We start from the raw sequence: 27,229 nt of genomic DNA on the forward strand, positions 1-27,229 counted from the left end.
AGTCGCCAGCTCAAACGGCTCTGCTAAGCTAAGCTGCTGTCGAATCACAACACACTAAATAAACGACACAATCAGAACTCATTACGTATTTCTGAAGGAGGGACTAAATAGAACAAGGAAGATATCAGCCTGTTTTTAGGACAGTGAAAACAGCGGTATACAGATAAGTAAATTGTGTAAAAAAATTATGTACATAAAAAATATTGAATGTGTGTAAAAAATTATGTGGCAGCTATATCTGCTTTTTACACCTTAGTGGTTGGTCCCTTATTGAGTAGAGACTAGGGGTGGAACGGTACACAGAAGTCCCGGTTCGGTTCGTACCTCGGTTCAGGCGCCACGGTTCGATTCACTTTCGGTACAATGGAGGGAAAAGCAAAACAAAAATTAAAGATTTTTTTTAGTACTTAAGCTAATCTTAAAAACATAGGTGTCCTTATCAGTGTTATTTTGAGATGTCATGAATATGAACTGAAATGCATTTAACATACTATCTCGTATTTCAAAAATGTATACCACTTTAAGTAATCTTGTACTCATCTATCATACAAATATGGGTTCAATTGTATTAAAAGTGTTACCTAAATACATTTTAAAATTACATTTTGGCCTTATTTCATATTAATGTACTAAAGAACAAAAAAAAGGCTCTTAGGATGAATTAATAGGTGTGTACGACTTCACGAGGCGCTGCAAGAAACGACAAGTGGATGACGTCAGAGTAACGCGAGAGCGATTTGAAATCAGCCTCTTCCGCAAGATTTCTCGCGGTACTCTGACGCTGATGGCGCTGCGTAAAGTTGAGCACGCTTAAAAAACTGAAAGCAGCTGAACTCGACAGAACTGCCCTGCGTATGCCTGTTGTATATAGCAGGACAATTTATCTCCTACTTCTCAGCGTGAGAAATACAAAGTGTGGCGTTTGAACTGACTGAAATGCGTGTTTGTCAAGGTGAATGCGTGAGACTTGAGAGCCCTGATTAGATGTATTTCCACTCACATACCTAACAATTGCTGAACAACGCCGATGCAAAGTCCTCGTCTTTTCCACCACTCTCTCGCCTTTACTATTGTAACTGACTGGAAAACTGAAGTTTTGCCAAACTTGCGATGGCTGGCGGAGCGTCTTGTGGAACACCACTTGCCATCCTCGCTATCTCTGCTCACTAACTGACTGGAGTTCCGCATAACAGTAGTTCCGCATTACATTAATTATTTTGCACGCAAGTTTTTTTATTTTCATACCGTGTATTCTCCGTTTAAATTCATGCACCGAACCGTGACCCCCGTACCGATTCGGTTCGAAACGAATACATGTATTGTTCCACCCCTAGTAGAGACCAACTAGTTATGCGTTTCCTGTGTTTCACTCGAAGCCTGAGGCCTCCGTGGGATCTCTCCGTGGTGCTTAGAGGGCTTTTCAGGGGCACCATTGAGCAGTTGGACACATTGTCTGACAAGTTTCTCACACTAAATCTATTTTACCTTAGCTATTACCTTCTTTAAGAGGGACGAAATTTGAGATGCTCTCTTAGTTTTGCCAATCTGTCTCGAGTTTGCTCCAGGCATGGTTAAGGCTTATCTATACCACAAGGCTACGTTCCTAAGGTTCTTAACAACATAACACGCCCTGTAATTTTGCAGGCATTTTGCCCTCCACCTTTTAGGGATATGAGCCAAAAGAAGTTTAATTAACTCTGTCCAGTGCGAGGACAGGTACAGTATTGTTCAAAATAATAGCAGTACAATGTGACTAACCAGAATAATCAAGGTTTTTAGTATATTTTTTATTGCTATGTGGCAAACAAGTTACCAGTAGGTTCAGTAGATTCTCAGAAAACAAACAAGACCCAGCATTCATGATATGCACGCTCTTAAGGCTGTGCAATTGGGCAATTAGTTGAAAGGGGTGTGTTCAAAAAAATAGCAGTGTCTACCTTTGACTGTACAAACTCAAAACTATTTTGTACAAACATTTTTTTTTCTGGGATTTAGCAATTCTGTGAATCACTAAACTAATATTTAGTTGTATGACCACAGTTTTTTAAAACTGCTTGACATCTGTGTGGCATGGAGTCAACCAACTTGTGGCACCTCTCAGCTGTTATTCCACTCCATGATTCTTTAACAACATTCCACAATTCATTCACATTTCTTGGTTTTGCTTCAGAAACAGCATTTTTGATATCACCCCCCAAGTTCTCAATTGGATTAAGGTCTGGAGATTGGGCTGGCCACTCCATAACATTAATTTTGTTGGTTTGGAACCAAGACTTTGCCCGTTTACTAGTGTGTTTTGGGTCATTGTCTTGTTGAAACAACCATTTCAAGGGCATGTCCTCTTCAGCATAGGGCAACATGACCTCTTCAAGTATTTTAACATATGCAGACTGATCCATGATCCCTGGTATGCGATAAATAGGCCCAACACCATAGTAGGAGAAACATGCCCATATCATGATGCTTGCACCTCCATGCTTCACTGTCTTCACTGTGTACTGTGGCTTGAATTCAGAGTTTGGGGGTCGTCTCACAAACTGCCTGTGGCCCTTGGACCCAAAAAGAAAAAATTTACTCTCATCAGTCCACAAAATGTTCCTCCATTTCTCTTTAGGCCAGTTGATGTGTTCTTTGGCAAATTGTAACCTCTTCTGCACATGCCTTTTTTTTAACAGAGGGACTTTGCGGGGGATTCTTGAAAATAGATTAGCTTCACACAGACGTCTTCTAACTGTCACAGTACTTACAGGTAACTCCAGACTGTCTTTGATCATCCTGGAGGTGATCATTGGCTGAGCCTTTGCCATTCTGGTTATTCTTCTATCCATTTTGATGGTTGTCTTCCGTTTTCTTCCACGTCTCTCTGGTTTTGCTCTCCATTTTAAGGCATTGGAGATCATTTTAGCTGAACAGCCTATCATTTTTTGCACCTCTTTATAGGTTTTCCCCTCTCCAATCAACTTTTTAATCAAAGTACGCTGTTCTTCTGAACAATGTCTTGAACGACCCATTTTCCTCAGCTTTCAAATGCATGTTCAACAAGTGTTGGCTTCATCCTTAAATAGGGGCCACCTGATTCACACCTGTTTCTTCACAAAATTGATGACCTCAGTGATTGAATGCCACACTGCTATTTTTTTGAACACACCCCTTTCAACTAATTCAACTAATTGCCCAATTGCACAGCCTTAGGAGCGTGCATATCATGAATGCTGGGTCTCATTTGTTTTCTGAGAATCTACTGAACCTACTGGTAACTTGTTTGCCACGTAGCAATAAAAAAATATACTAAAAACCTTGATTATTCTGGTTAGTCACATTGTACTGCTATTATTTTGAACAATACTGTATGTGCCCAGAACAGCTCAGGAAGACGTTCAGGAAAACGTAGCAGGTATTTTAATGAAACATCTGTGAACGACGGCATCCAGCTGATGACCCTGCAGCTGACCTAATGGCACCGGCGGAGGTGCGACAGGCTAGAAAGCAGACTTTGAGTTAATGGATAGTTGAGGCTATTTCATTTGCTTATGAAGCCTCTGGACGGCCCTTCCCTTTAACAGTCAGAGCTCATTGACCTAGAGGTATGGCAGCATCTGAAGCATTTGGGCAGGTGCCTCTGTCAAGGATGTCTGTGATGGGCAGGCTGGTCCTCACCGCTCACTTTTGTACAGCTTTATAAGTTGGATCTTATTTCTACCTCTGTATCTTGGGTGGTTAGGTATGTGCTTTTACACACAAACAATCACTCGTAGTGTGACAGATTGGGTATAGCGTTTCCATAGTGTCACTACGGTGACACATTGTGAGTTCCCACGAAAAGGAATATCTTGGGTTACATATAAATCCAAACAACACTTTTTATTTAGTGTTTATTTTTGGAAAGTTGTGTAACACATACACACATTATATAATCTGTACATGCAACATCTTAACAAATATTTGGCTTAATGTCCTTATGTAGGGTCGCAACTCTTAAAAATCAACACATTAAAATGACTTTACTTCTCTCTGCTGAGATGAGTCCGCTCTCCTTTACAGCCAATCAGCGCTTCACTGTAGTTACGAATTGTATCAGTTAAAACTCATCTTTGAGCTTCATAATAACATATGTGAAAATTTAACACATCACAGTAACTTCTTCTTGCTTTAAAACAGCTTGTTTGTAACTCTATACCCTTGCCTTATTTAGTATATGCAGATATATGAATATGCAAATTAATCCCCAACTCAACCGCACTGCTCGGACCATAAATATGAATATGCAAATTCACACCGAATCGAATCAGCGTTACTGAGGGTCCATAATGACATTCTTGGAGCTTTGGATAATAAAAGCTCTGTGGTTTTGGTGTTACTGGACCTAACCGCTGCATTTGACAGCGTGGATCATGCCATCCTCATCTCTCGTCTCCAACATGTTGTTGGACTGCAGGGTGTGGTGCTAAATTGGTTCTCATCATACCTCACTAACAGAACTTTTTCAGTAATGCTAAATGATTTTTCTTTCTCTATTGCTCCTCTATCATTTGGTGTGCCTCAAGGATCTATTCTCGGTCCTATACTGTTCTCACTCTATATGCTGCCACCTGGTCAACTCATATCCAAACACAACTTTCCTGTTTAGCCCGGATTCACCCAGTTTGCTTAGTTTTGGTCCTCTAACACCTCAGTTTGCACCTACCGTGCGTAACCTGGGTGTTATTTTTGACAAAAATACGCATTTTGATAAACAGATCAGTACAGTAGTGAATGCAAGTTTTTACCAGCTAAGACTTCTCAGTAAGGTCAAATCATTATTGTGTTTGGAGGCTGGTCATTTACCGTCCAGGGACCAAAGCTGTGGTACGCACTTCCAGCACACATACGAAGCATCTCTGTGCTGAGTGTTTTTAAATCGCAGCTGAAAACATATTTATTCTTACAAGCTTTTAACACGTAGCCTTTGATTCTATTGCTATTTTATGTACAGTTGTGTTGTTATATTTTATTGTCTACTCTATTGTTGTTATATTTTATTGTCTAAAATATTCTTCTTACATCTACAGTATGTAGATGTATGACTTGTAAGACTTTGATTTAAAAAAATTACAATTTGTAGATCATTTTTCTTTTAGAGGCTGTTCGTATCAAGTCGCGCATCTAGACGTGTGGCAAGCGCACTCAAATATAGACGGGTCTGAAACAAAACTCACAGACGAGCGTTTAGAAAAGCAGAAGAAAACCCCAAGTCCTGTGATAAAAATTTTAAAGCCCGCAAATGCAAGTGAAGCTGGAGTGCTGGCAGCCTAGGGACAGCAACCTTCAACCCGGTAGCATGACACCACCGGCCCTCGTGGCCAAAAACAGACATACCCACCGGGAATTCTCCCGGTCCTCCCTATGGCCAATCCGGGCCTGTCTATGACCCAAACTATTGATCCACGTGTTCAACTGTGTTGATATGATTGGTTACATGTTTTTGACGTTGGAAACCAAGGTGATTTTAAACCACAGGAATGAGGCTGTCTCCAATTTTTTGGAAAAAATACTCAGCAATGGTGTTGCATTATAAATTTGCACATGACTTGTCCTAAAAATATTAAAAACAACACATGGACATATAAATAATAATAAAAGCCTGATTTACCGCACAGTGAGATTTTATCAGTATCTTGTTAACTTATGAACTAAACTTTAACCTGATCTAACCTAACTGGTATTCCATGGCGAATAGTCATGTAAAGTCATGCCATTTGTGTTTGTTTAGTACTTTTCACAGATATAGTTTTACAAAAATGCCTTAATGTTTTATGCTCCGAGTGACAACTGCAAAAAAAACTATATTGTATATAGTATATACTCAGCCCAGTCTCACGAAATTTCGTTATATAGTCACGTATTTTTTTGATTCTTTTTTCGTGCTATTATCACGAAATTTCGTGTTTTTTCGTAGTCGTATAACGAATTCCTGTTTTCGTGTGATTATCACGTATTGGTTACTCGACTGTTTTGTCCTATTTTCTTACCATTGTCGCTTCGGTTTAGGGTTAGATTTACATAAAATGACATCCCTAACCAAACCCAACTCTAACCCTAACGCCAGGCGACATATAAAAAAATAAATCAGGAAAAATAGTGTAGATCAATATATTAAGTGACATTGTAATGCAAGCACCAAATCTAACCCTAAACCGAAGCGACAATGGTTTAAAAATAGGAAAAAACAGTCGAGTAACCAATACGTGATAATCACACGAAAACAGGAATTCGTTATACGACTACGAAAAAACACGAAATTTCGTGATAATAGCACGAAAAAAGAATAAAAAAAATACGTGACTATATCACGAAACTTTGTGAGACTGGGTAGCATATACTGCAGTATGCTGTGTGAATAGCTTAGGTATGCACACAAAGTATACTGAAGGTCAGTATGTCATGAGTGCTTAGTGTCAATAATTGTAAAGATTTTCTTGTAAATGCAAACAAAGGTCAACATGGTCTTGATGAAAAAGTAAAAACCTGCATTCTAGACATGTACGGACAGAACTTGCAAACTGGTTTTTGTTGCATAGCTAAAGTTTTTGCTGGCCTTTAAGCATACTTAAACCCATACATTAAACAGGTTCAAAAATAAAATGTGCTAGCAACCCCCCAAAAAAATGATGCTTCATTTTAGTCATTTAATGTACATGTAATGTAAAGAATGACACAGTAAGAAACACTTTTTCTTTAAATCAAAATACCTCTGTTCTTTACACATTTTACATCTGACCTACTTTGTTGTTTTTCAAGAAAGGACATCCCTCCATTGTTTGCATAAATCCATTTGCTTAATGTGAAATTGTCACGCATGTAAAGAATTTAGCTGTTTCTTTAAAAAACGACAATTGGCTATGGGTGAATAATCTCTTAATAAGCAAGCTGTGAGATGGGTGTGAACTCCAGAGGCGTTTTTAAAGCTTGAGGCAGGGCAACGGTGTACCATATATAGCAGAGAAGATTGTAAAATCATTTGAGTGTAATTTTCGGCTCCGTCATTTTATTGCAGCCTTGAAGGTACATAAAGATCTTATTCATTTCAATAATGAGATGGTGAAGGATTATAATCTTAACTTCAAAATATTGCTTTTAAATTAAATAACATAAGGTCTGTATTCTATCTGTAAATGCAAATTTACTGATCTGTAGCCAAATGCTTTTGAATGTAGTTTGCATGATTGACAACTGTTTGACTTTTATTAACACTTTTATATGTATGACTGAACAATATGATGTAAAACAATTTCTGAAGTATATTTGTATTGTTTGTCCTGGAAATATAAAATCCAAATGTTTATAAATACTTAGCAGTATTTAGTATGCAAAACTTTGGATGTGTAATTGCATCTGTAAATATAGTTACACAGGTAATGTTCCTACAAGAATACACTTCTTACTTATGTTTATGAAGCATTTAATTAAAAAAAAATTCTGGAATCTCTGCAGAATAGGGAATTATTTGGTATTGATTTGCTAGAGCTTTTGAGATTTGCTTATGCTTTAGTGCAAAATAGGTTACATCTCTTTTATGCAAATGTTTTTTTTTCTTTTTGCATTTTCTCTTTTTATGGAAAACAGGTTAGATTTAAAAATGAATTCAACAATGGCTCCATATGGTATGTGCTTAACAATCATGAACGAGCGAAACTCCAAGGGTGGCATGGGCTCTAAAGCCAAACCTTTAGAGTTTATGGATCAGGACTATCACTTTTTACAAGATTACTGTCTCCAGAATAAATTGAGATTTCTTGATGAGGTCTTCCCACCAGACCCCCGTTCCATTGGCAAAGGGCTGCTGAAAGAGGAAGATATGCTTAAAATAGAATGGAAGAGGCCAAAGGTATGTAAACAGTACTGCATTCATTCCTATTTAAGCCTTAGATATGTTGCATGCAAAGGCGGACACTACATAAGTACTTTTACTTTCTATATAAAAGTACATTTTTAAGTATTCGTATTTTATCCGTTTTTCTTTGGAAAATAATTTTTTACTCCACTTAAAAAACACAAATTCTCAGAAAAATCAGGTGTATAAGATAACAGAGCATTTCAATACATTCAGTCACTTTCAGAGAAATCTACAGGTTAATATGTTGCGTACCAAATGCCATCATTCTTCTTCTTTTTTTTCAGACCATGAGGCAAAATGCTGAATTTGTTGTAGATGGAGTGTCCAGATTCGACTATGCGCAAGGAAGTGTAGGTAAGAATAACACGACATACTCAACATGTTTAAATAAAACATTTAGTCAGTGATCTGTGCAGTCCTAAAATCTTATATTTAAACATTCAGCACACTCAACCCTTGATTTGGTCACCTTGGTAATCAATAGTGTTCACCTGTACAGGCAAAAAGCCACATGATGCAATTTCTCACAACTATTCAAAGAACTGAACAGATGTTGTTGTTTATACAGTTGGCACAATGAAGTTAGGTTTTATGTTGAGCGGGAGGGTGCAGATAGGGTGTAGTTAGGAACTCCACCTGAGCATTCATCCTATGACTGCTGGTTAAAAACAGCTGACAGGTATGCCTCCGTCTTAAGATTACTATTGACTCCGTCAAGATTTGCATAATAGCCCACAGGCATTTGAGGTTTCAACGAATGCCGTTTTATGTGGGTTAAAATAACAACTTTTGTCTTTCATGATTTGTCATTGAAACTGTTTTTAATTATAACGTGATGAGATGGTAACCTCTGCACATAAATCACTGGTATGTTACTATATCACTTGTATCTTGTATACATCAAAAGCCAACCCTATAAGGTCCCTGATGACTCACTACACTCATGCTAGGTTATTTTCAACCCTGCTTTGGGTCAAAACGGGACAACAATGCGTTGGGTTGTAATATAACTTATCAATACAGAAAAGGATTCCGAGAGTAAAAAGCTAGCTTCGGTTTCATCAGATGCTTATGCATTTGGGAGGAACTTAACTTTGTTTAATGATCTGTCTATGGCTAAACTGAACTCTTATAGGGCTTATTCGCAAACACCGGAAGTCGCTAGCCGCGGCCATCTTGTTGACATGACATCTGTCCTGCCCCTAGCCGCACGTAAATTTGAGTCGAGGGGAGCAGTAGCCTAATGGCTTAATCTCGTCTGTATTAAGAGAAGATGAGCTTGATTATTGTGGAACAATATCAAATAGACCCAATAGCCTTAAGTAAAGATCCGTCCTTATTGCCAGCCGTAACTTATCCGGATATTTATAACTATATTGTTCATACAGTATCCCCATTCATCATACAAGCACTGAAGGGCCGTTCACATTATAACAATAACTATAACGATAACTACATCATCGTTCACATCACCAAACAATACGTTTAAGCTAATTCGCTCACGGCACTCGCGCAAATCACTTGCCTTTAATATTGCTTGTAATAAAAACTTTTGCAGATGTCCTCAACACGCTGCGTTTCGAGTAACTCTAAACAGTGAATCTAATAGTTTGTGTAATCTCTTACCTTTTGGCATAACAGTTAGTTAATGTAATAGATTAAAAAGCATTACGTAGTCAATTTTCACAGCAACTGGAGGTAATCTAATGTTATAGAGCTCAGCAATGAGCTTCACTGTCATTTTAAAGGGGGGGGGGTTTAATGGTATTTCAAGCATTCTGACTCATTAACACAGTTATAGAGTTGTTTTCTCATGCTAAACGTAGGCAAAGTGTCAAAAATGCAGTTGGGCGTGTTTCAGAGTATTTCTGTGCCGAATGCACTTCGCCAGGGTTCGTACAAGTTTCGGCTAATTTTTTTCGATTACGGTTCTAACTGACGTTTCAGGGGTTTTCGATACGTATCACTTCTTTATATGGGCTTCCGCCGGAAAACTTCCCCCGGAAACCCCCGCCCAGCCGTCAGTCAGCGGGAGACGCTAGAGCTGCTAACAGCTTTTCACGCCACTCAGCCTTGTTTAATTTCAAAAGTCAACAATGGCACAACAAGAAGTGTGTTTTTGGATGTAAGGAGAAGACATCCAGCCTTATGGAAACAATGGATATAGTTTATTATCCGGATTAGCAGCAGAGTTTTGCGTGTGTGTTTGATGCAGTGGATTTTCAGAACCGGGTCATGACGAGTTACACATGGTAAATAAGACTTCTGTCTTATGTTGGAAATAGGCGCGTGTATATTATATAAATGACACGAACATGTAGTGAATCATAAGTTAAAACAGTGTTGTATGACTCGTACTCGCTCCTCCCGTGTTATAACTCCTCCTTCTTCATGTGTTCGTACGTTATCGGAAAGATTCGGTAAAGCTAATCTTTCTTTTATAAATCTGATTAAACTAAAGACTCTTCAGAGATATAAAGGATGTCATACTACTCCATAGGTACTCCAGATTAACATCTGAAATGCAGAAACAACGTGTGTTACGTGAGCTTTAAGTGGCCGTGCACTTGAAGTTCAAAAAGATTTTAATGCTATCAATGGTTTATCCTTCATCAGGTGGGAAAAATCGCTCAGAAAGTGATCCCAATGTTGTCGTTCATTGTATCTGTATCGTTATAGTTTTGGTGTGAGCTCTGCTATTCTGTTTAATATAAAACGATTTTCAAAACTATGTGAACGGCCCTTAATTCCCTACCTAGTATCAATGCCAGACCTATTATTATGTTCATATAGTTATTAATACTAATTTAATAACTGTCTCAATTTATGGCAGCTTATTTGAAAGAGCAGTTTCAGCCACTGCTTACAGCTAACCATATGTGATCAAATTAAGGGGACAGACTTTGCTGTGAGCATATATCCCCTAACGTTACCTGTGGTAAAATGATGGGGACAGACTTTGCTGTTGGGAGTCTCTCCTTCGCTGGTTCAACTCCTCTGTCTCCTTTCATGTTTTCTGACAGTCGGTATCGCATAAAAACTGCTGTTGTTAGAACATCCGTGTATTACACCACACACCATCGCGCGGTTTTAAAAAAATTACACTGATAATACCATGCATAATACCCACGCTGCCTCGCTTGTCAATTGACAGACTGACAGTTTTATGTCAACAATATGGCCGCCGCGAACATTGATGACGTAGATCGAATAAGCCCTATAAATACCTCGTCAAAAAGAACTAATGTTATGGTTTCCTAAAGACGAGGGTAGACGGCGATCATGGATCACCGCTATGTGAAGGGAGGTTTGGCAGCCGATTTGTAGTTAAAATTGAATACAATATATAGTACACATTTTTATACGCTTTAGGTATGATATATGAACTAAAGTAATCTACTTGTTGTTTATTTGGCTTGTTGTCAGAAGGACTCTGTTGTTATTGATTCTTTGCCGAGGTTACCGGAAGTTACGTTTGTTCTACGAAAGCCATTTGTTTATGTTGTTCCTGCTGAAAGCATCTACATTAACATTATTGTCAACATTTCCATATGATTTAGTGTATTATCATGGATACTATACAGTGATATGCATAAACTAAAGAGATTCATAACATGACGGGGAATGTCACATTAAGTCAAGTTGGTCTATGCTTGGTCTTGAAGCCCTTTGGCAACTACACGTTTTGGATTTCTCCCTCATCTAACACACCTGATAAAACCTATAGCTCACTACTAGTAAATTGGGTATAAATTATTGTTTTTATATTAAGGATTTTGTAAAGAAGCTCAATGTAATACCCAACATTTTAAATTATGCTGGGTTATTTTTAAATGCTGGGTAAATATTGGACAGAACACATGTTGGGTTATAAATAAAAATGTGCAGCATTTTTGTCAAATCAACATATATTTTTATGTTATTTTAACTTAAAAAAAAGTTAAACAATTTTAACTTGTTTTTTAAGTTATGTCATCTTTTTTAAGCCAAAATTTAAAATAGTAGGTTGAATTGACTTGCAAACCCACTTAGTTTTCTCTTTATGCTGCATATTTTTTACAGTGATGCTGGATTGTTGTTAACCCAACCATGAGTTGAAACAGCCCACCATTGCATTAAAACAACCCACCGTAGGTTTATTTGTCAACTCAACATGTTTTCTGTCCAATATTTACCTGGCATTGTGTTAGAAATAACCCAGCAGAATTAAGATTGTTATTCACTATTCACAAGTTGCAGCCACCACTACTAAGTGTTTTCTGTTACAAAGAATGTAAATGTCGTTACTAGTAAAAAAATTTTGACATGACATGTCTTATCCACCTGAAACATTCACTGTGCCAACTGGTTTATTTGTTTTTAGGAAACTGCTGGTTTCTGGCTTCTGTTGGGGCTTTAACTTTTCAAAAAGACTTATTTCCCCACATCGTTCCACCTGGACAATCACTCATTAACAATTATGCTGGGATATTTCACTTCAGGGTAAGACCCTTGATTCTTAGATCCGTACTTTCCTATATTCTTTAATTATAATATAATATCTTGGTTATTTGTGACCCTGTCCTGGCTAAAGTCTTAAGAGGGTCGCACACCGAACGCACACCGCGCCATTCTAAAAATATCAAACACATTGTTTTCTATGAGTATACACCAGTGCCGACAGGTGGCGCCTATCTGCGGCGCCCAGCTACGACTCACGAAGTTGCTCAAATCTCTTGTCTCGCCACAGAGTGCCACTCACATAGTTTAACATTAAATAACATATTTGCCCCAAATCATTAACTATTAACATTGGCTGCTAATGTATATTTTGCATTTTGAAGTAGATGCTATCTGACTAAGCTTGCGCTATTTAATATGCACTTCCGGTGTACGATACCTCCGAGTTGTCCTAAACGCGACGCGGTGCTGAGCTGCGCGTTTGGTGTGCAACTCCCTTGAAAGATTAGAAGTAGTAAAGTTTGATTTCAATCACTGATTCCCATTTGCCTTGCTCAGTCATTATTAAAAACATTAAAATTATACTCTAAAAATTAATGATGCTAAGGAATAAATGTGTTTCACTGGCTTGTAAATGTATAAGAGAACCACTTCAAGTGCTATACAGCACCTATGTAGAGCCATAAATGGTGCAATACATGATTATAGTACCACTTATGGTTCTACATAACACCATGTGGTTTTTATATACTGTAGGATGGTTCCCCTATATAAATACGAGCCAGTGAACCACTTTTAGTGCTATTAAGCACCATTTAGGTTACTGTTATTATGTAGTTAACAGTAAATCACAATAAAAAACAATTTTAGCTTGGTTTTTACCAACTGGGTCACATTTTATTAAGCATCGCAAACCCAAATGATGTATATTTGTTGTTAAGACAAGCTGTTTTGCCTTAGTAGCTCAGTCTCTGTAATGCTTGATTTTTCAGTTTTGGAGGTTTGGAAAATGGTATGATGTTGTGATTGACGACAAACTGCCAACAATCAATGACAGACTTATTTTTGTGCAGTCGAAAACAAATAATGAGTTTTGGCCAGCCTTGCTGGAGAAAGCTTATGCCAAGTAAGTGCCATAACTTGTTTAAGAAGTTACCTGACTCTGTTTTTTTAGCTTTTTAAAATATTACATCAAGTGCACTGACAGATGAAAGGTGTTGACTCACAATCATTATTTAAAAAATCACCTACACACAGAACTTGCTAGACAGGTTACATGCAGTGTAAGGTGACAGGGTGCATCTCCTTCACAAAGCTCGTTCTCCTCTTTCATTTGAAATATCTTTGTTCCTTGAAATCACAAAGTGTACCTCATACGCCATCACTGCTGATATATCTACTGTCAAACAAATGCAGTTTTAACTGGTTTATTTAAGCCTTTAAATGGCACAGCCCTTCCACCCTGAAGCTATTTTGGGGATTTTCGCCTGGATTTGGCCTACCCAATTTCAAAAGCTTCCCATACCCACATGCAGAGGTTTACATACAAATGTTTGGTATCATTTTACAGGAAACCCTTTGAAATTACATAAAACACTGTTGAAAGTGCTAAACATGGTTGTATGTGATGTCAGTCCTCTAATAAACACAAAAATAAATAGGCGCTTTTTGATGTTTTTTTTCTAAAGTTTTTATTTAAAAGTGTATAACTCTGGCCCTGAGTGCCTCAGCTCCCTGCAGATAGTTTTGTTTAATTCCAGCAATTGCCAGCTCACAGAGGAAAAAAGATTTTTTTCTCTATCATAATCTATGCAAAAGTTATTTTACTCCAACTGATGGGAGGAATAATACCCTTTTTGTATACAATTTCTGCCTAAAAACATTTGAAGTGCTCCCATAACCACATACAGTGGAATAAATGCAATTGCTTTATATCATTTTAAAGAAAACCCTTTGAAGTTACATAAAAAGCTGCTGTTTGTGACAAATAGTGTTATTTATGTTGTTTTTCATATGATGAAACACCAAATTTTCTTTTTTTATGTTGTAAATACTGTCTTTGATAGTGTATAACTCTGGATCTAGGTGCTCTAGCAGACTGCAAACAGTTCTGGTTGTTACCAGCAGCAGACAGTAAACACCCAAAAAAAGAATGATCTCTTTAGCATGTCGCATTCAAAAGTTATTTTCATTTTACTGAAGTGTCCGAAAATACATTTTTCATATAAATATTATTTTTTTGTTTTGGACATATAATAAATAACAAGGGATTATTCATGCACACAACCTAAGAAAATGCTGTGAATGGACTCATTTTTTAGAGTAGGACCTAAGAGAAAAGATGGTGTATCATTTGTGGCTATCTGTGCTATCTGAGGCAGTCCACACTCAGTTTTCCCATATGTTTACAAAAGACGATTTTTTACATCATTATTCATTCAACTATTGTTGGATATGTGTTAATAATAGAACAAAAATAACGCTGTAGCCTTATTCCTGAGAATGAGAGCTTTCATTTGATATAAGACTTGCCCATGTTTGCCATACTTGAAAAATATGAAATATGTGAATATTAAATCATATACAAAATTATGGGGGGGGGTGATAGTGTAAATTAAGTGTAAATAACTTTCTTACAGTAAAAGATTTCTCAAAGTGATGCATATCTGGAGAAAGTAGAGAGTCTAAGCTTTCAAACAGTATCTCATATGTGTTACTGGGGTCCATGATGGACCATTAAAGATTAAAAGAATATTTTATTTGAGTCGTGTGTCCTCGAAAAAAGAAGTCAACGGGCGCCACTGCCATATAGTTTTATTTTATACATAAAATTATCCAAAAAAAAAAGGTTTGCTGTGAGGTTTGCTCTTGCAAACTCTTGTCAAAAATTAATAAATTACATTCACTGCATTATTATTACTGCTAAAAGGTGAATATGAAAACTACATTCTTAGACCTTTCCAACAATATAGTTTGTTGTGATAGATTAACATTTACATGCAAAATATTGAAGTAAACTCGGGTGTCCCGCTCACAGGTTAAAAATGGTTCTCAAGCTAGATTTGAACCTTTTCGTTTTTGTACTTGTAAGTCAAGCAAAGTTTATTTTAGCCGCAATAGCGTACAGTAATTATAATGGAAAAGTAGATAATATCTCCCAAGTTGTATTTTTTAACATGCTTATCTGAATACATTTTAAAGTTAAAATGATTGTAACAGGGTATGTGGCTCTTACGCTGACATGCATGCTGGTCGGGTATCTGAGGCACTGTTGGACTTTTCTGGTGGGGTGCACATGCACTATGAACTCAAATCAGCTCCTCCTGACTTATGGGAGATGATGCACCGTGCAAATCAGGCAAATGCCCTCATGGGGTGTGAAACTCCTGTATCGGTAAGCAGTGACAACATATTACGAAAGTGAACTTTTCACGTGTGGTATTACCAAAAATATTAATATACAACACTTAACAATCAGTACATTTTACGATATAACATATGACTACTGATAAAAACAACAGTTTTTTTCTATAAAACCAGGATGTGCCTGAGAAAAAATTACATAACGGCATAGTTCTGGGCCATGCTTACGCTGTCACAGGGGTTCATCAGGTAAGACTGCGGTTTCAATTTACATAGTCATCCAGTTCATCTGGTCTCAAGTAAACAGCTTAGGGAGAATGTTGCTGTGGGGTTACACACCCACTTTTAAGCTGTATTTCACTGTTTTCCCACCATTTGCCTTGATTCTTTAAGTCCAAGTCATCATCTGTAAAATATATATTTAAATAAAATGTTAGTTTTCTAACTAAAGAAATTAAATATGTTTGCATGATTATATTTTGTCTACAAAATAATATAAAACAAGCATTCACCTTCAGATTAAATGATTTTTAAGATCATTAGAAACATTTCAGTCAAGTGTTGTAAAACTTTTGTATGGTAGTCCATATATATTTTAAATTATGTTAAAGGTATAGCGAATATTTTCTTTTTTCGGGTGGATCATCAAGACTATTGGACTACTCGACAGGTAAAGTTTGTCATGCTATTTGGAGAAATCCATTTAAATGCTAGTAAAAGTTGATGTAAGCAATGATTAGCGATGCTAGCCCTGGCACAAGTCACGAACCGCGCAGACACGGTAAACATCTCAATGTATGAGCCATGCCGGCAGCAACTACCCACACAGCAAAAGGACTCCGTGGCGGGTCAGCCGTGGAGGTATCGCGGCTTCCGAAACGAATGTGACAGTCACGCTGGTTTGGTGACTTGAACGCGTATCCGCATAGAGTCTCCTGCTGTGTGGGTTGTAAACAGAGTGAAAAGAAGAGGCTTGTGCATGCTCTCTCTCGTGCACATGTTTATTAGGCGTCCCCTCTCGGGAGCAGGTAGAATGTTGCACATGTGCATTTTTTTTAAAAAGTGGAGGGGCGTTTTTTTTTCAAAAATTTGGGAAAATCTTATGCTATACCTTTAAGTTAACTTTGAATAAATGGATAAAAAGAAGAAATATACATCCGGGTTTTTATTTTCTTCTAGTTTGACAATAGTTTGATCCTACTTCGATCCTTTTCACCTGGTATGGTCCTTATTTAACAAAAGATTGCTTCACGTGCAAAAAAAGAGTACACCAAATCATAGTGATTATTACACCAAATCAAAACACACTGAAAAAAATGATTAATTGAATTGAATCAATTTTTTTAAGGTAAGTGGTTGCAATCAATTTATTTAAACTACATTTAAACAAAAAAGATTAGTAACGTAAAAAATATATAAAACTTTTGTTTAAATGTAGCTTAAATAAATTGATTGCAACCACTTACCTTAAAAAAATTGATTACATTCAATAAATCATTTTTTTCAGTGATTTGAATGTGTACTTAACAGGTAATGAGTGGTAGACACCTAGTTCAGCTGGTGAGACTATTCAATCCATGGGGAGATACAGAATGGATTGGAGACTGGGGTGACATGTAAGTAAATTGAATTTACAGACTGACTTTCTATGAATGCTTAACAATCAAGCTGTTTTTCCCTATTACTAATAATTTGTCTGTGCAGATTATATCAAATGAAAAATTAACTGAATTAATTTGGATATTGCATAAATTAGTATTACTTATATACAGTATTTATGATGTCATTTGTATGTACTTCCAAAGAATTTGATTGAGTTTACTTGGAGAAAGGACATGGCCTCCAACAGAATATGACACTGCTGTGAAACAAAAACAAGAACAAACCGATATGCATAAATGTATTTCTGAAAATGTATTTTCAGCTTTTGCCTTCAGCATACTCAAATGGCAACCATTTTTACTGTTTGTGTGTCATAAAATTATTCTTTTATATTTAAAGACTTAAATCATGTTTATAGTATTGCTTAGTAAACATGTCATTAAACAGTATTCGTGTCCCGTAAACCACATATAACACCCCCACCCATACACACACATAATTAGTATTTATGTGGTTAAACAAATGGTAGTAAATGGTTGATATTAGAGATATATTAGAGAGAGCAAATATGTGGTAAAGCAAAAAAAAAAAATGGTATTGGTTAGGATGTACTTCAAGGTTTGATGACCACAAAGTAAATATGAAGTTAATTTTTTTCTGATGTTTGTGTACATAATTTATTCAGGTCACCTCTGTGGAACACAGTGAGTGAGGCGGACAAGAAAAAACATCGATTGGCTGAAAATGGAGAGTTTTGGTAGGCCAGAACCATGTTTTTAAATGTGATATTCTTAACATCTAAATAATGAATTACATTTTAGCAATGATTTACTATGAAAGTTATTTTTTAGGATGTCAATGAAAGATTTTACAAGAATTTTTGACAACATGGATATCTGCTGTCCTTGTCCTGATTTTCTGGAAACGTCCTCTCAGTGTCACTGGACATCAAAGTACCACCAAGGCCGTTGGGTAACTGGGAGTACAGCTGGTGGCTACATGAATTATAAAGGTGCAAAATCAAAAGTTAAAGAAAACATTTATCAGTTTAAAATCAGTTAGCCACATGATGTTAATTATACATTTCATGTTAATAAAGCTGAGGGCTAGGGAAAGTTAAAGATTTATACACTGACCAAAATTATAATCGCAACACTTTTTCATGAGCTGAAATCAAAAATCTAAGATTGTTTCTATGTATACAAAACGCCTATTTCTCCCAAATTTTGATCACAAATCTGTCTAAATCTGTGTAAGTAAGCACTTCTCCTTTGCCGGGATAATCCATTCACCTTACAGGTGTTGCATATCAAGATGCTGATTAGACAGCCTGATTATTGCACAGGTGTGCCTTAGGCTGGCCACAAAAAAAGCCCACTCTAAAATGTGCAGTTTTATTACATAGCACAATGGCACAGATGTTGCGAATTTTGTGTGCAATTGGCATGCTGACTGCAGGAATGTGCACAAGAGCTGTTGCCTGTGAATTGAATGTTCATTTCTCTACCATAAGCCGTCTCCAAAGGCATTTCAGAGAATTTGGCAGTACATCCAACCGGCCGCACAACTGCAGACCATGTGTAACCACACCTGCAGGACCTCCACATCCAGCATCTTCACCTACAAGATCATCTGAGACCAGCCACCCAGACAGCTGCTGCAACAATCGGTTTGCATAACCAAAGAATTTCTGCACAAACAGTCAGAAACCGTCTCAGGGAAGCTCATCTGCATGGAGAGGTGTTCTCTTCACAGATGAATCCTGGTTTTCACTGTACCAAGCAGATGGCAGACAGCGTGTACAGCATCGTGTGGATGAGTGGTTTGCTGATGTCAATGTTGTGGATCAAGTGGCCCATGTATGTTATGGACAACGAACACAGGTGTATTGTATGGATAGTATTTTGAAAGCACAGAGATACAGTGATGAGATCCATTGTTGTGCCATTCATCCATGACCATCACCTCAGGTTGCAGCATGGTAATGCACAGCCCTATGTTGCAATTATCTGTACACAATTCCTAAAAGCTGAAAACATCCCAGTTCTTGCATGGTCAGCATACTCACGGCATGTGCCACCCATTAAGCATGTTTGGGATGCTCTGGATTTGCGTTTACGACAGCGTGTTCCAGTTCCTGCCAATATCCAGCAACTTCGCATAGTGAGGCAACTTGTGGTCACACCAGATACGGACTGATGGTTTTCGGACCCTCCCTCGACCGCCCAATGCAATAAAACTGCACATTTTAAAGTGGCCTTTTATTGTGGCAAGCCTAAGGCACACTCCGTTCTTCATACGTGGATTACTCGGTTAGCTGGTTTTGATCGTTTATGATTTGGCTTGATCTTTAATTATTTGGTTCTTTCGAAGCTCATCCTACAGTTGCTGTCATAGTAACAGGGCCGTTAGCTAAAACCTGCTCGGGAGGCTTATTTCATATAAACAAGATTAGATTGCACCTTTGAAAGCGGAGGTGATATGGAAAGTCTGTCGCAGTCATGTATTCTCCATATACGAGCTCATTTTGCGTAAGAAGCATGATTAATATAAAGGGCTTTTTAAATTCAACACGTAATAGAAATATTAGATTGAATCTTTTAGCGATGTTCTAAAAAAATTATATAGGATTTTTTTGGTGCTTGTGCAACTTGTTTTTGTGGAGCAGGTATTTTAATTATTATTCTTAAACGAATGTCACACACTTATGGCCACATTTATTAAAAATTTCCTTTATAAAAACAGCAATACTAGATGTGATTTACAATAAAAAATATTACTCGGTGTGAAATAAGTTTCCTTTAAATCATCTCATCTCCAATTTTATCTTTGTCTTTAGATTGTCAAGTTAAGTACAGTGTCATTCATAAAAGGTTTGCTTAGTAATTTGTATCTACTATATTTAAAACTTGTCTACAAAGATGTTACCCTGTCCCTTTTCTATGACAAAATAATTCCAATAACCAAAAACGTTTATTGCACATATTGCCACATATCTTTATCTTCTTTACTACATTTTTCCGTGCAGACTCAGCAGATGCAGGACTTTCAGATAATGTGGACTCCTGCTGGGCCTATTGCTGCAGTCAGAAATCAGTTATATAAGAATAATGCAATTAAAGTAAACTTATTTAGGTACTTGCAGGTAGTTTCTCTGAAGGACTGTTATCTGAGAGGATTTCTTTACTGTCCTTAAAAATAAATGGCTCAGAAACGATTGCACTTGGTAATCTTTTGATGTGAAAAGTTTGATTACAATCATGATTTCAAACTTTGACATGTATATTAAAGATATCAAGATTATATTTTCAAAGAATAGTTCACATTATGTTGGGTGATTTTATGTAGAATAATTAGCTTTAGCTGGGTTTACAAATTCAGCATATAAGAAGTTCACAATAACCTTGCGCACTGCAGGGGTTAAAAAATGGGAGTGTTCTATGGCCATTGTAACAACCTGCCAATCACAACATTGCTGATCATTGTTTCTACTATCGATATGTATTGCTTTTTCATGTGGTGCACGAATGCACAATGATTTCAGATAATTAAATCCAGCCATACAAATCATCAACAGCAGGAGTGTTTAAAGAACCGGAAAAGCAAGGTCATAATAAGCGAGATCTGAACATCTTGGATGTCTCATTTAATCTTGAATGTATTAAGCGTATATACGTAGAACAGACCCCTATTAAAAAATCATGCTGTCTAATGAGCAGCTTGATATGGCGCACTTCTGTGGTAGATGGATTATCTTGGCAAAAAAGTGCTCACTTTTCACAGATTAAGACAGATTTGTGAACAATATTTGAGAGATATAGGCCTTTTGTTTACATAGAAAACGTTTTAGATTAGAATTCAGCTCATGAAAAATGGGGGCAAAGACAAGTGTTGCGTTTATAATTTTGGTGAGTGTAGTAAACAAAAGACACTTAAAGGCACAAGAAAATCATGCGATTTTTCCACTGTATCTCTTACTCAAATAAGGACTTTTCCTTAAGTCTTTTCCTTCAGTGTCTTAGATTTGTCTCATGTGTGTCTTCTACAATGTTTTAGGAATTATATCTAAACATATATCAGTGCCATTGTTTTGTCTCAAGATGCACACCATATTGTTTTTTGTAAGGGTTGTTTGGAAAAACTATTTAAATGTCATACTATAACTAAACCCTTTCTGGGAAACATAACTGAGACCTTTACTGTAGTTCTTCTGAGCTATAAAAGCTACAAACCTTTAGCAATTAAACATTTCTGTGGGTACATTTATATCATAAAGGTCTAATTAGGTCTAATTTAAAGATAACAATATTTACTGAACATTGTTAAAGGTGCTCTAAACGAATTCACGCGTTTTAGACCAAAAAACATTTTTTGTTACATACAGCAAACATCTCCTCACTATCTGCTTGCTGCCTGTCCGCTGATCAAACAGTAAAAAAAACACGATCTCTGTAGATGTCACGTACAGAAGATGATGGAGACAGTTTTAAAGCAGAATGTAACCGTTTATTGGAATGATACTGAAGGATAAATCAATTGCAGATAATGTGGCTTGTAGAAGGTTCAAACGGGAAACACAGACACACACTTTGGCTCTGGAAGTTCCACAGAAGAAGATGAAGATTATATCGATCTGAATAATAAACAGAGAGTCAGGTTAAGTCCACAATAGCTCACAGTAATGTTTGCTTAGACGAGACCGGACAAAGAGTTTGTGTCTGTGACTGCCTTATATTGAGTGGGTGATGATGAGACAACAGGTGCAGTAAATCAATAGTCCGGTGATTGTGATCGGGGATAATGAGTGATGTGTGTGGACGGACCTGGTGTATCCGTGACAGTACCCGCCCTGAGGGTCCGCTCCTGAGGACCGCTGTGATCCACGACGTCGAGGATGGCGACCTCTAGGTCTGGGTGTAGGTTTGTCAGGATGTGTTTGGTGAAAGTTTTGAAGGAGTTCAGGGTCGAGGATGTCTTCTCGAGGTACCCAAGATCGTTTTTCGGAACCGAAGCCCTCCCAGTCCACCAGGTCCTCCAGCTGCCCACCTCGACATCTGAAATCCAGTAATTGTCGGACGGTGTAGATGGTAGAGTCTTCTTCAAGAGGGGTTTTTTCTTCACCAGGTTCTGTGGGGGAAACAAAAGAAGTGACAGGTGGATGAAAGGGTTTAAACTGGGAAACATGGGAAACTGGATGGATCCGGTAGTGTGAGGGGAGACGGAGCTGAAAGGCTACCGGATTGACCTCCTTGATGATGACAAATGGACCGATGAATTTGGGTCTCAGCTTTCAGCAAGGCAGACAGAGCCGGATGTTTTGTGTTGATAGCCATACCTGGTCCCTGACCTTGAAGTCGGGTGTCGGGTTACATTTGGCATCTGCCTGCCGCTGATGACGTCTAACAGCTGCCTGGAGGTGATGGTGTGCTGAGTCCCAGACCCTCTCGCTCTCTCGGAACCAGTGTTGGACTGATGGTACTTCGCTTGGTTCTTCGGTACACAGGAACATGGGTGGCTGGTAACTGAGCACGCACTGGAATGGGGTGAGTTTGTTCTGTTTGGCCGTTAGTTTGAGGGTGGTAACCTGATGACAGACTAATGGTAACATTCAGAAGTTTGAAGAATGATCTCCATACTCAGGATATAAATTGCGGATCACGATCTGAAACAATATCCTCTGGGATGCCAAAATATCTGAATACGTGTTGAAATAATACAGTTCTGCACTTTCCATAGCAGTTGGTAGTGCTTTGATGGGTATTAATCTCGATCCACCACCACAAAGATACAGGTGTTACCTTGTGAAATGGGCAAATCCGTAGCGAATTCTACTCCGAGATGAGACCATGGACTACGGGGAACAGGTAGAGGACGGAGTTTTCTATGTGGTAAATGTTTTTGTCTTGGCCATTGCACACTCTTTACACCCCCTCACAAACCTTGTGATGTCCTCTGCCATGGTGGGCCAACAGAAGCGATGTTTTAGCAGCAAGAGGGTTTGTTGGATGCCGGAGTGACCAGTGCCTGGAGAAACATGAGACTTTGTAATGAGTGGTGTTCGCTTATGCAAGGGTACATACGTTAATCCAGTTGGACAGCCCGGCGGAGCGTTCGCCGTCTCGTGGATGGTATCATCTCCACTCCATTCAATGGGACAGATAAAGAACTTTTGTAGGTAGGATGTTTTCAGGAGGCACAGTGTCTTCCTCTGAAGATGACAATCTTGACAATGCATCTGCCTTACAATTCCTGTTATCTGGACGATATGAGATGGTGAAATCAAAACGAGTAAAAAAGAGAGCCCACCTGGCTTGTCGGGGATTCAGTCTTTTCGCTTCCCGCAGATATTGGAGGTCTGTTAATACTGTGAATGGATGACATGCCCCCTCGAGCCAATGGCGCCACTCCTCCAGGGCCAGTTTGATTGCTAGCAACTCTCGGTTTCCGATATCGTAGTTCTTCTCTGCCGGGCTGAACTTGTAGGAGTAATATGCTCCGACACCTGTAGAGGAAGCATCCACTTCCACAGTAAAAGGTTTATTTGGATTTGGATGAATTAGGATGGGTGCCTGGCAGAAAGTTTTCTTCAGCGTGTAAAATGCTGTGCCTGCTTCATCATTCCAAATTAACTTTTTGGGTTTACCTTTTACTGCTGATGTCAGTGGAGATGCGATGACACTGAAGTTGTTGATGAACCTACAATAAAAATTTGCAAACCCCATAAATCTTTGAAGTTCCTTCACTGAGATGGGTTGGGGCCAGTTCTGAATAGTCTTGACCTTCCTCTCGTCCATACTCACTCTGTGACAGGAAACTTGGTAGCCTAGGAACTTAATGGTGGTTTTGTGAAATTCACATTTCTCAGCTTTAACGAATAAGGTGTGTTGACGTAATCTTTCCAACACTTCTTTAAAATGCTGAACATGGGTGACACGGTCACAATAGATGAATATATCATCAATGTAGACTATCACAAAGCGATTGAGCAGATCTCTAAAAATAGTGTGCATGAAATTCTGGAATACGGACGGCGCGTTGACTAGGCCAAACGGCATCACCAAATAGTTTTCCATTCATCACCGTCACGTATTCGGATAAGATTATAAGCACTGCGTAAATCAAGCTTTGTAAATACCTTTGCACCGTGAAGCTGTTCTAATGCCACTGGGACGAGGGGAAGAGGATAGTGAAATTTTCGGGGGATGGTGTTTAATCCTTTGTAATCAATACAGGGTCGAAGTCCTCCATCCTTTTTAGCCACAAAGAAGAATGGTAAAGCAGCAGGAGAGGTTGATGGTCGAATGTAACCTTGCTCTAAAGCTTCTGTGATGTACTTCTCCATTGCTTCCTGTTCTGGGATGGTGAGTGAATACATTTTACCATTGGGCACTGGTTCACCCGGGAGGAGGTCAATCACACAGTCCCATGGCCAATAAGGTGGTAGTTTGGAGGCTCTCTTGGGACAGAAAACGTCGTGATATTCTTTATACTCTGGAGGAATAGAAACAGAGATATTATCCTGGGGACTTTCTATTGTAGTTCTGCATACCTTTAATTTTGGAGGAGGATGATAAGGTTCTGGCATCTCAGGAAAACATTGCGGAAAACAGTGACCACTCCATCGTTTTACCTCCCCAGTGTCCCAAGAGAGCTCTGGATGATGTTCGATTAATCATGGTCTCCCTAAAATCACGTCTGCTGTGGAGTTCTCCAGGACCAGCAGTTTGATCTTTTCCTGATGCAGGATGCCCACTGTCAGAGTGATTTCATGGGTGTGATGCTGGATTGATGAGCTGTTCAAGGGTTTTCCAGTGACAGATTGAACTTTAAGTTTTTGTGGAATGCGTTCTTTCTGGATGTTGAGTTGCTGGCAGAGCTGGGCAGATATGAAATTCCCGGCTGACCCAGAGTCGAGGAGGGCAGACACTGCAATAACAAAGTTTTGAAATGATAATTTAACCTTTGTACTCAAGGGGGTATATATGTGGTTGGACTGTACTCACCAAAGCTCTGGGTGGACGGATGGGGCATTCAGTGATGACATGCCCTTTGCTGGCACAGTTTAAACACAGACCCTGGGTCAGTCGTCATTGTCATGGGTACTGGTCCTGGAGAGGGCAGCTCTGGTGGGCAACATGGTGCAAAAGTGGAATGATGGCATGCTAAAATCCGATTTTCCGTACGAATCGCATTCTGTATGAAACGCTCAAGCCCGATGGTGTCATCAAATGCAGACAACTGTAAACGAAGATCTGGATTAAGACCATTGCGATATGTGGTTATAAGGGCCCATTCGTCCCAGCCGCTAGTGGCCGCTAGCGTGCGGAAAAGGAGAGAGTAATCTAAGGCTGAAGCTTTCCCCTGTTTGATGTTATACAGTTCATCACTAACCGAGCTATCGCCTTCAGGAAAACTAAAAACTTCTTGGAAATACTCACTGAAAGTGCGATAGTTAAGGAATGGACCGTTTTGATTCCAGATGGAGACTGCCCAACGGAGCACTTTCCCGGTGAGTAATGAAATTACAAAGGCAATCTTGCTGCGATCTGTAGGATAATGGGTGGGTTGCATCTCGAAAATAAGTTCACACTGGAGGAGAAAACTTTGCACTCATGTGGCTCACCAGAGAACGGATTAGGGTTGGCCATAGGGACTGAGGTTATGGTAGCCGGAATCTGTGATGCTGGCGTGAGATGTTTGTTGTAACTCCGCTCAAAGTATGTCCACCAGGTTCTGGAATGTGTCCTGATCTTATAGAGTCATATATAATTTGTTGGTCCGGTCTTCTGTCATGTACAGAAGATGACGGAGACAGTTTTAAAGCAGAATGGAACAGTTTATTGGAATGATATTGAAGGATAAATCAATTGCAGATAATGTGGCTTGTAAAAGGTCCAAACAGGAAACACAAACACACACTCTGGCTCTGGAAGTTCCACAGAAGAAGATGAATATTATATCGATCTGAATAATAAACAGAAAGTCAAGTTAAGTCCACAATAGCTCACAGCAATGTTTGCTCAGACAAGACCGGACAAAGAGTGTGTGTCTGTGACTGCCTTATATTGAGTGGGTGATGATGAGACAACAGGTGCAGTAAATCAATAGTCCGGTGATTGTGATCGGGGATAATGAGTGATGTGTGTGGAAGGACCTGGTGTATCCGTGACAGTAGACCGCCTAGGCTCCACAAACTGCAATAAAAACAAAGTGGCCAAACCTACTACCAGAAACGATAACAAAGTGTTCCAGCCAATAAACGACAAGAAGGATTTGGGGGTGGGGGTTTGGTGCGTTTATGAAAGCACGAAAGGGAGGGGGAGTTAGCTACGCAGCTAACAGTTCAAACATCAACAAAAAGTAATGTCACACAGATTTGCTTAGAGTACCTTTAAGATGGCATATACCTTAGTAGAGTTGTTCAGTCCTGCCGTAATGTACTTTTCTGAATACAGTTTTAACCCTGCTTCTAACACTTTTTCATGTCATTGTATACAGACACTTTCTGTACAAATCCCCAGTTTTGGCTGAGAGTAGGTGAAATGGATAAGACAAGTGAAGATGGCCACAACAATGTCCTCGTATCCCTGATACAGAAACCAGACAAAAGAAACAGGCGCTCTGTTTCAATCCACGCCATTGGCTTCAGTGTGTTTGAGGTCAGTATTAACAGAACAAATCTAATGCAAGTGGCTCTTAAACCACACTTATAAATGTGAGAGTTTAATTGTATTTGAAACAAAATATAAACTCTAAGTGGCAAATGCAAATTGCTTTTCTCATTTCTCATAATAATTTTTCTTTTTAAATAACTAAACATTTAACACTAGAACGAAACATTTTGTCATTTGAAACCTAACAATCTTTTTACTTCTTTCACAGATTCCCCCAGAGGTAAGATGCACCAACTAGGATTGTACATGTTTATTAACACCTTTTCGACACACTTGT

At 38.5% G+C, this 27,229-nt stretch overlaps 1 protein-coding gene across 1 annotated transcript in view; it reads left to right on the forward strand.

Annotated features, from left to right (window-relative positions):
* Positions 1-6,592: 6,592 nt before the first annotated feature.
* The window catches only part of LOC129417785 (calpain-1 catalytic subunit), a 31,518-nt gene continuing 10,881 nt past the window's right edge, over positions 6,593-27,229 (forward strand). The window contains exons 1-12 of the mRNA XM_055172614.2: positions 6,593-7,041; positions 7,603-7,864; positions 8,158-8,227; positions 12,237-12,355; positions 13,306-13,439; positions 15,533-15,707; positions 15,854-15,925; positions 17,207-17,292; positions 17,964-18,035; positions 18,130-18,290; positions 26,777-26,937; positions 27,161-27,172. Coding sequence (XP_055028589.2) covers positions 7,616-7,864; positions 8,158-8,227; positions 12,237-12,355; positions 13,306-13,439; positions 15,533-15,707; positions 15,854-15,925; positions 17,207-17,292; positions 17,964-18,035; positions 18,130-18,290; positions 26,777-26,937; positions 27,161-27,172 — 1,311 coding nt within the window. The 5' untranslated portion in view covers positions 6,593-7,041; positions 7,603-7,615. The remainder of the gene's footprint in view (positions 7,042-7,602; positions 7,865-8,157; positions 8,228-12,236; positions 12,356-13,305; positions 13,440-15,532; positions 15,708-15,853; positions 15,926-17,206; positions 17,293-17,963; positions 18,036-18,129; positions 18,291-26,776; positions 26,938-27,160; positions 27,173-27,229) is intronic.

This window comes from Misgurnus anguillicaudatus, unplaced genomic scaffold, assembly GCF_027580225.2.
Source record: "Misgurnus anguillicaudatus unplaced genomic scaffold, ASM2758022v2 HiC_scaffold_28, whole genome shotgun sequence".
Taxonomy (NCBI): Eukaryota; Metazoa; Chordata; class Actinopteri; order Cypriniformes; family Cobitidae; genus Misgurnus; species Misgurnus anguillicaudatus.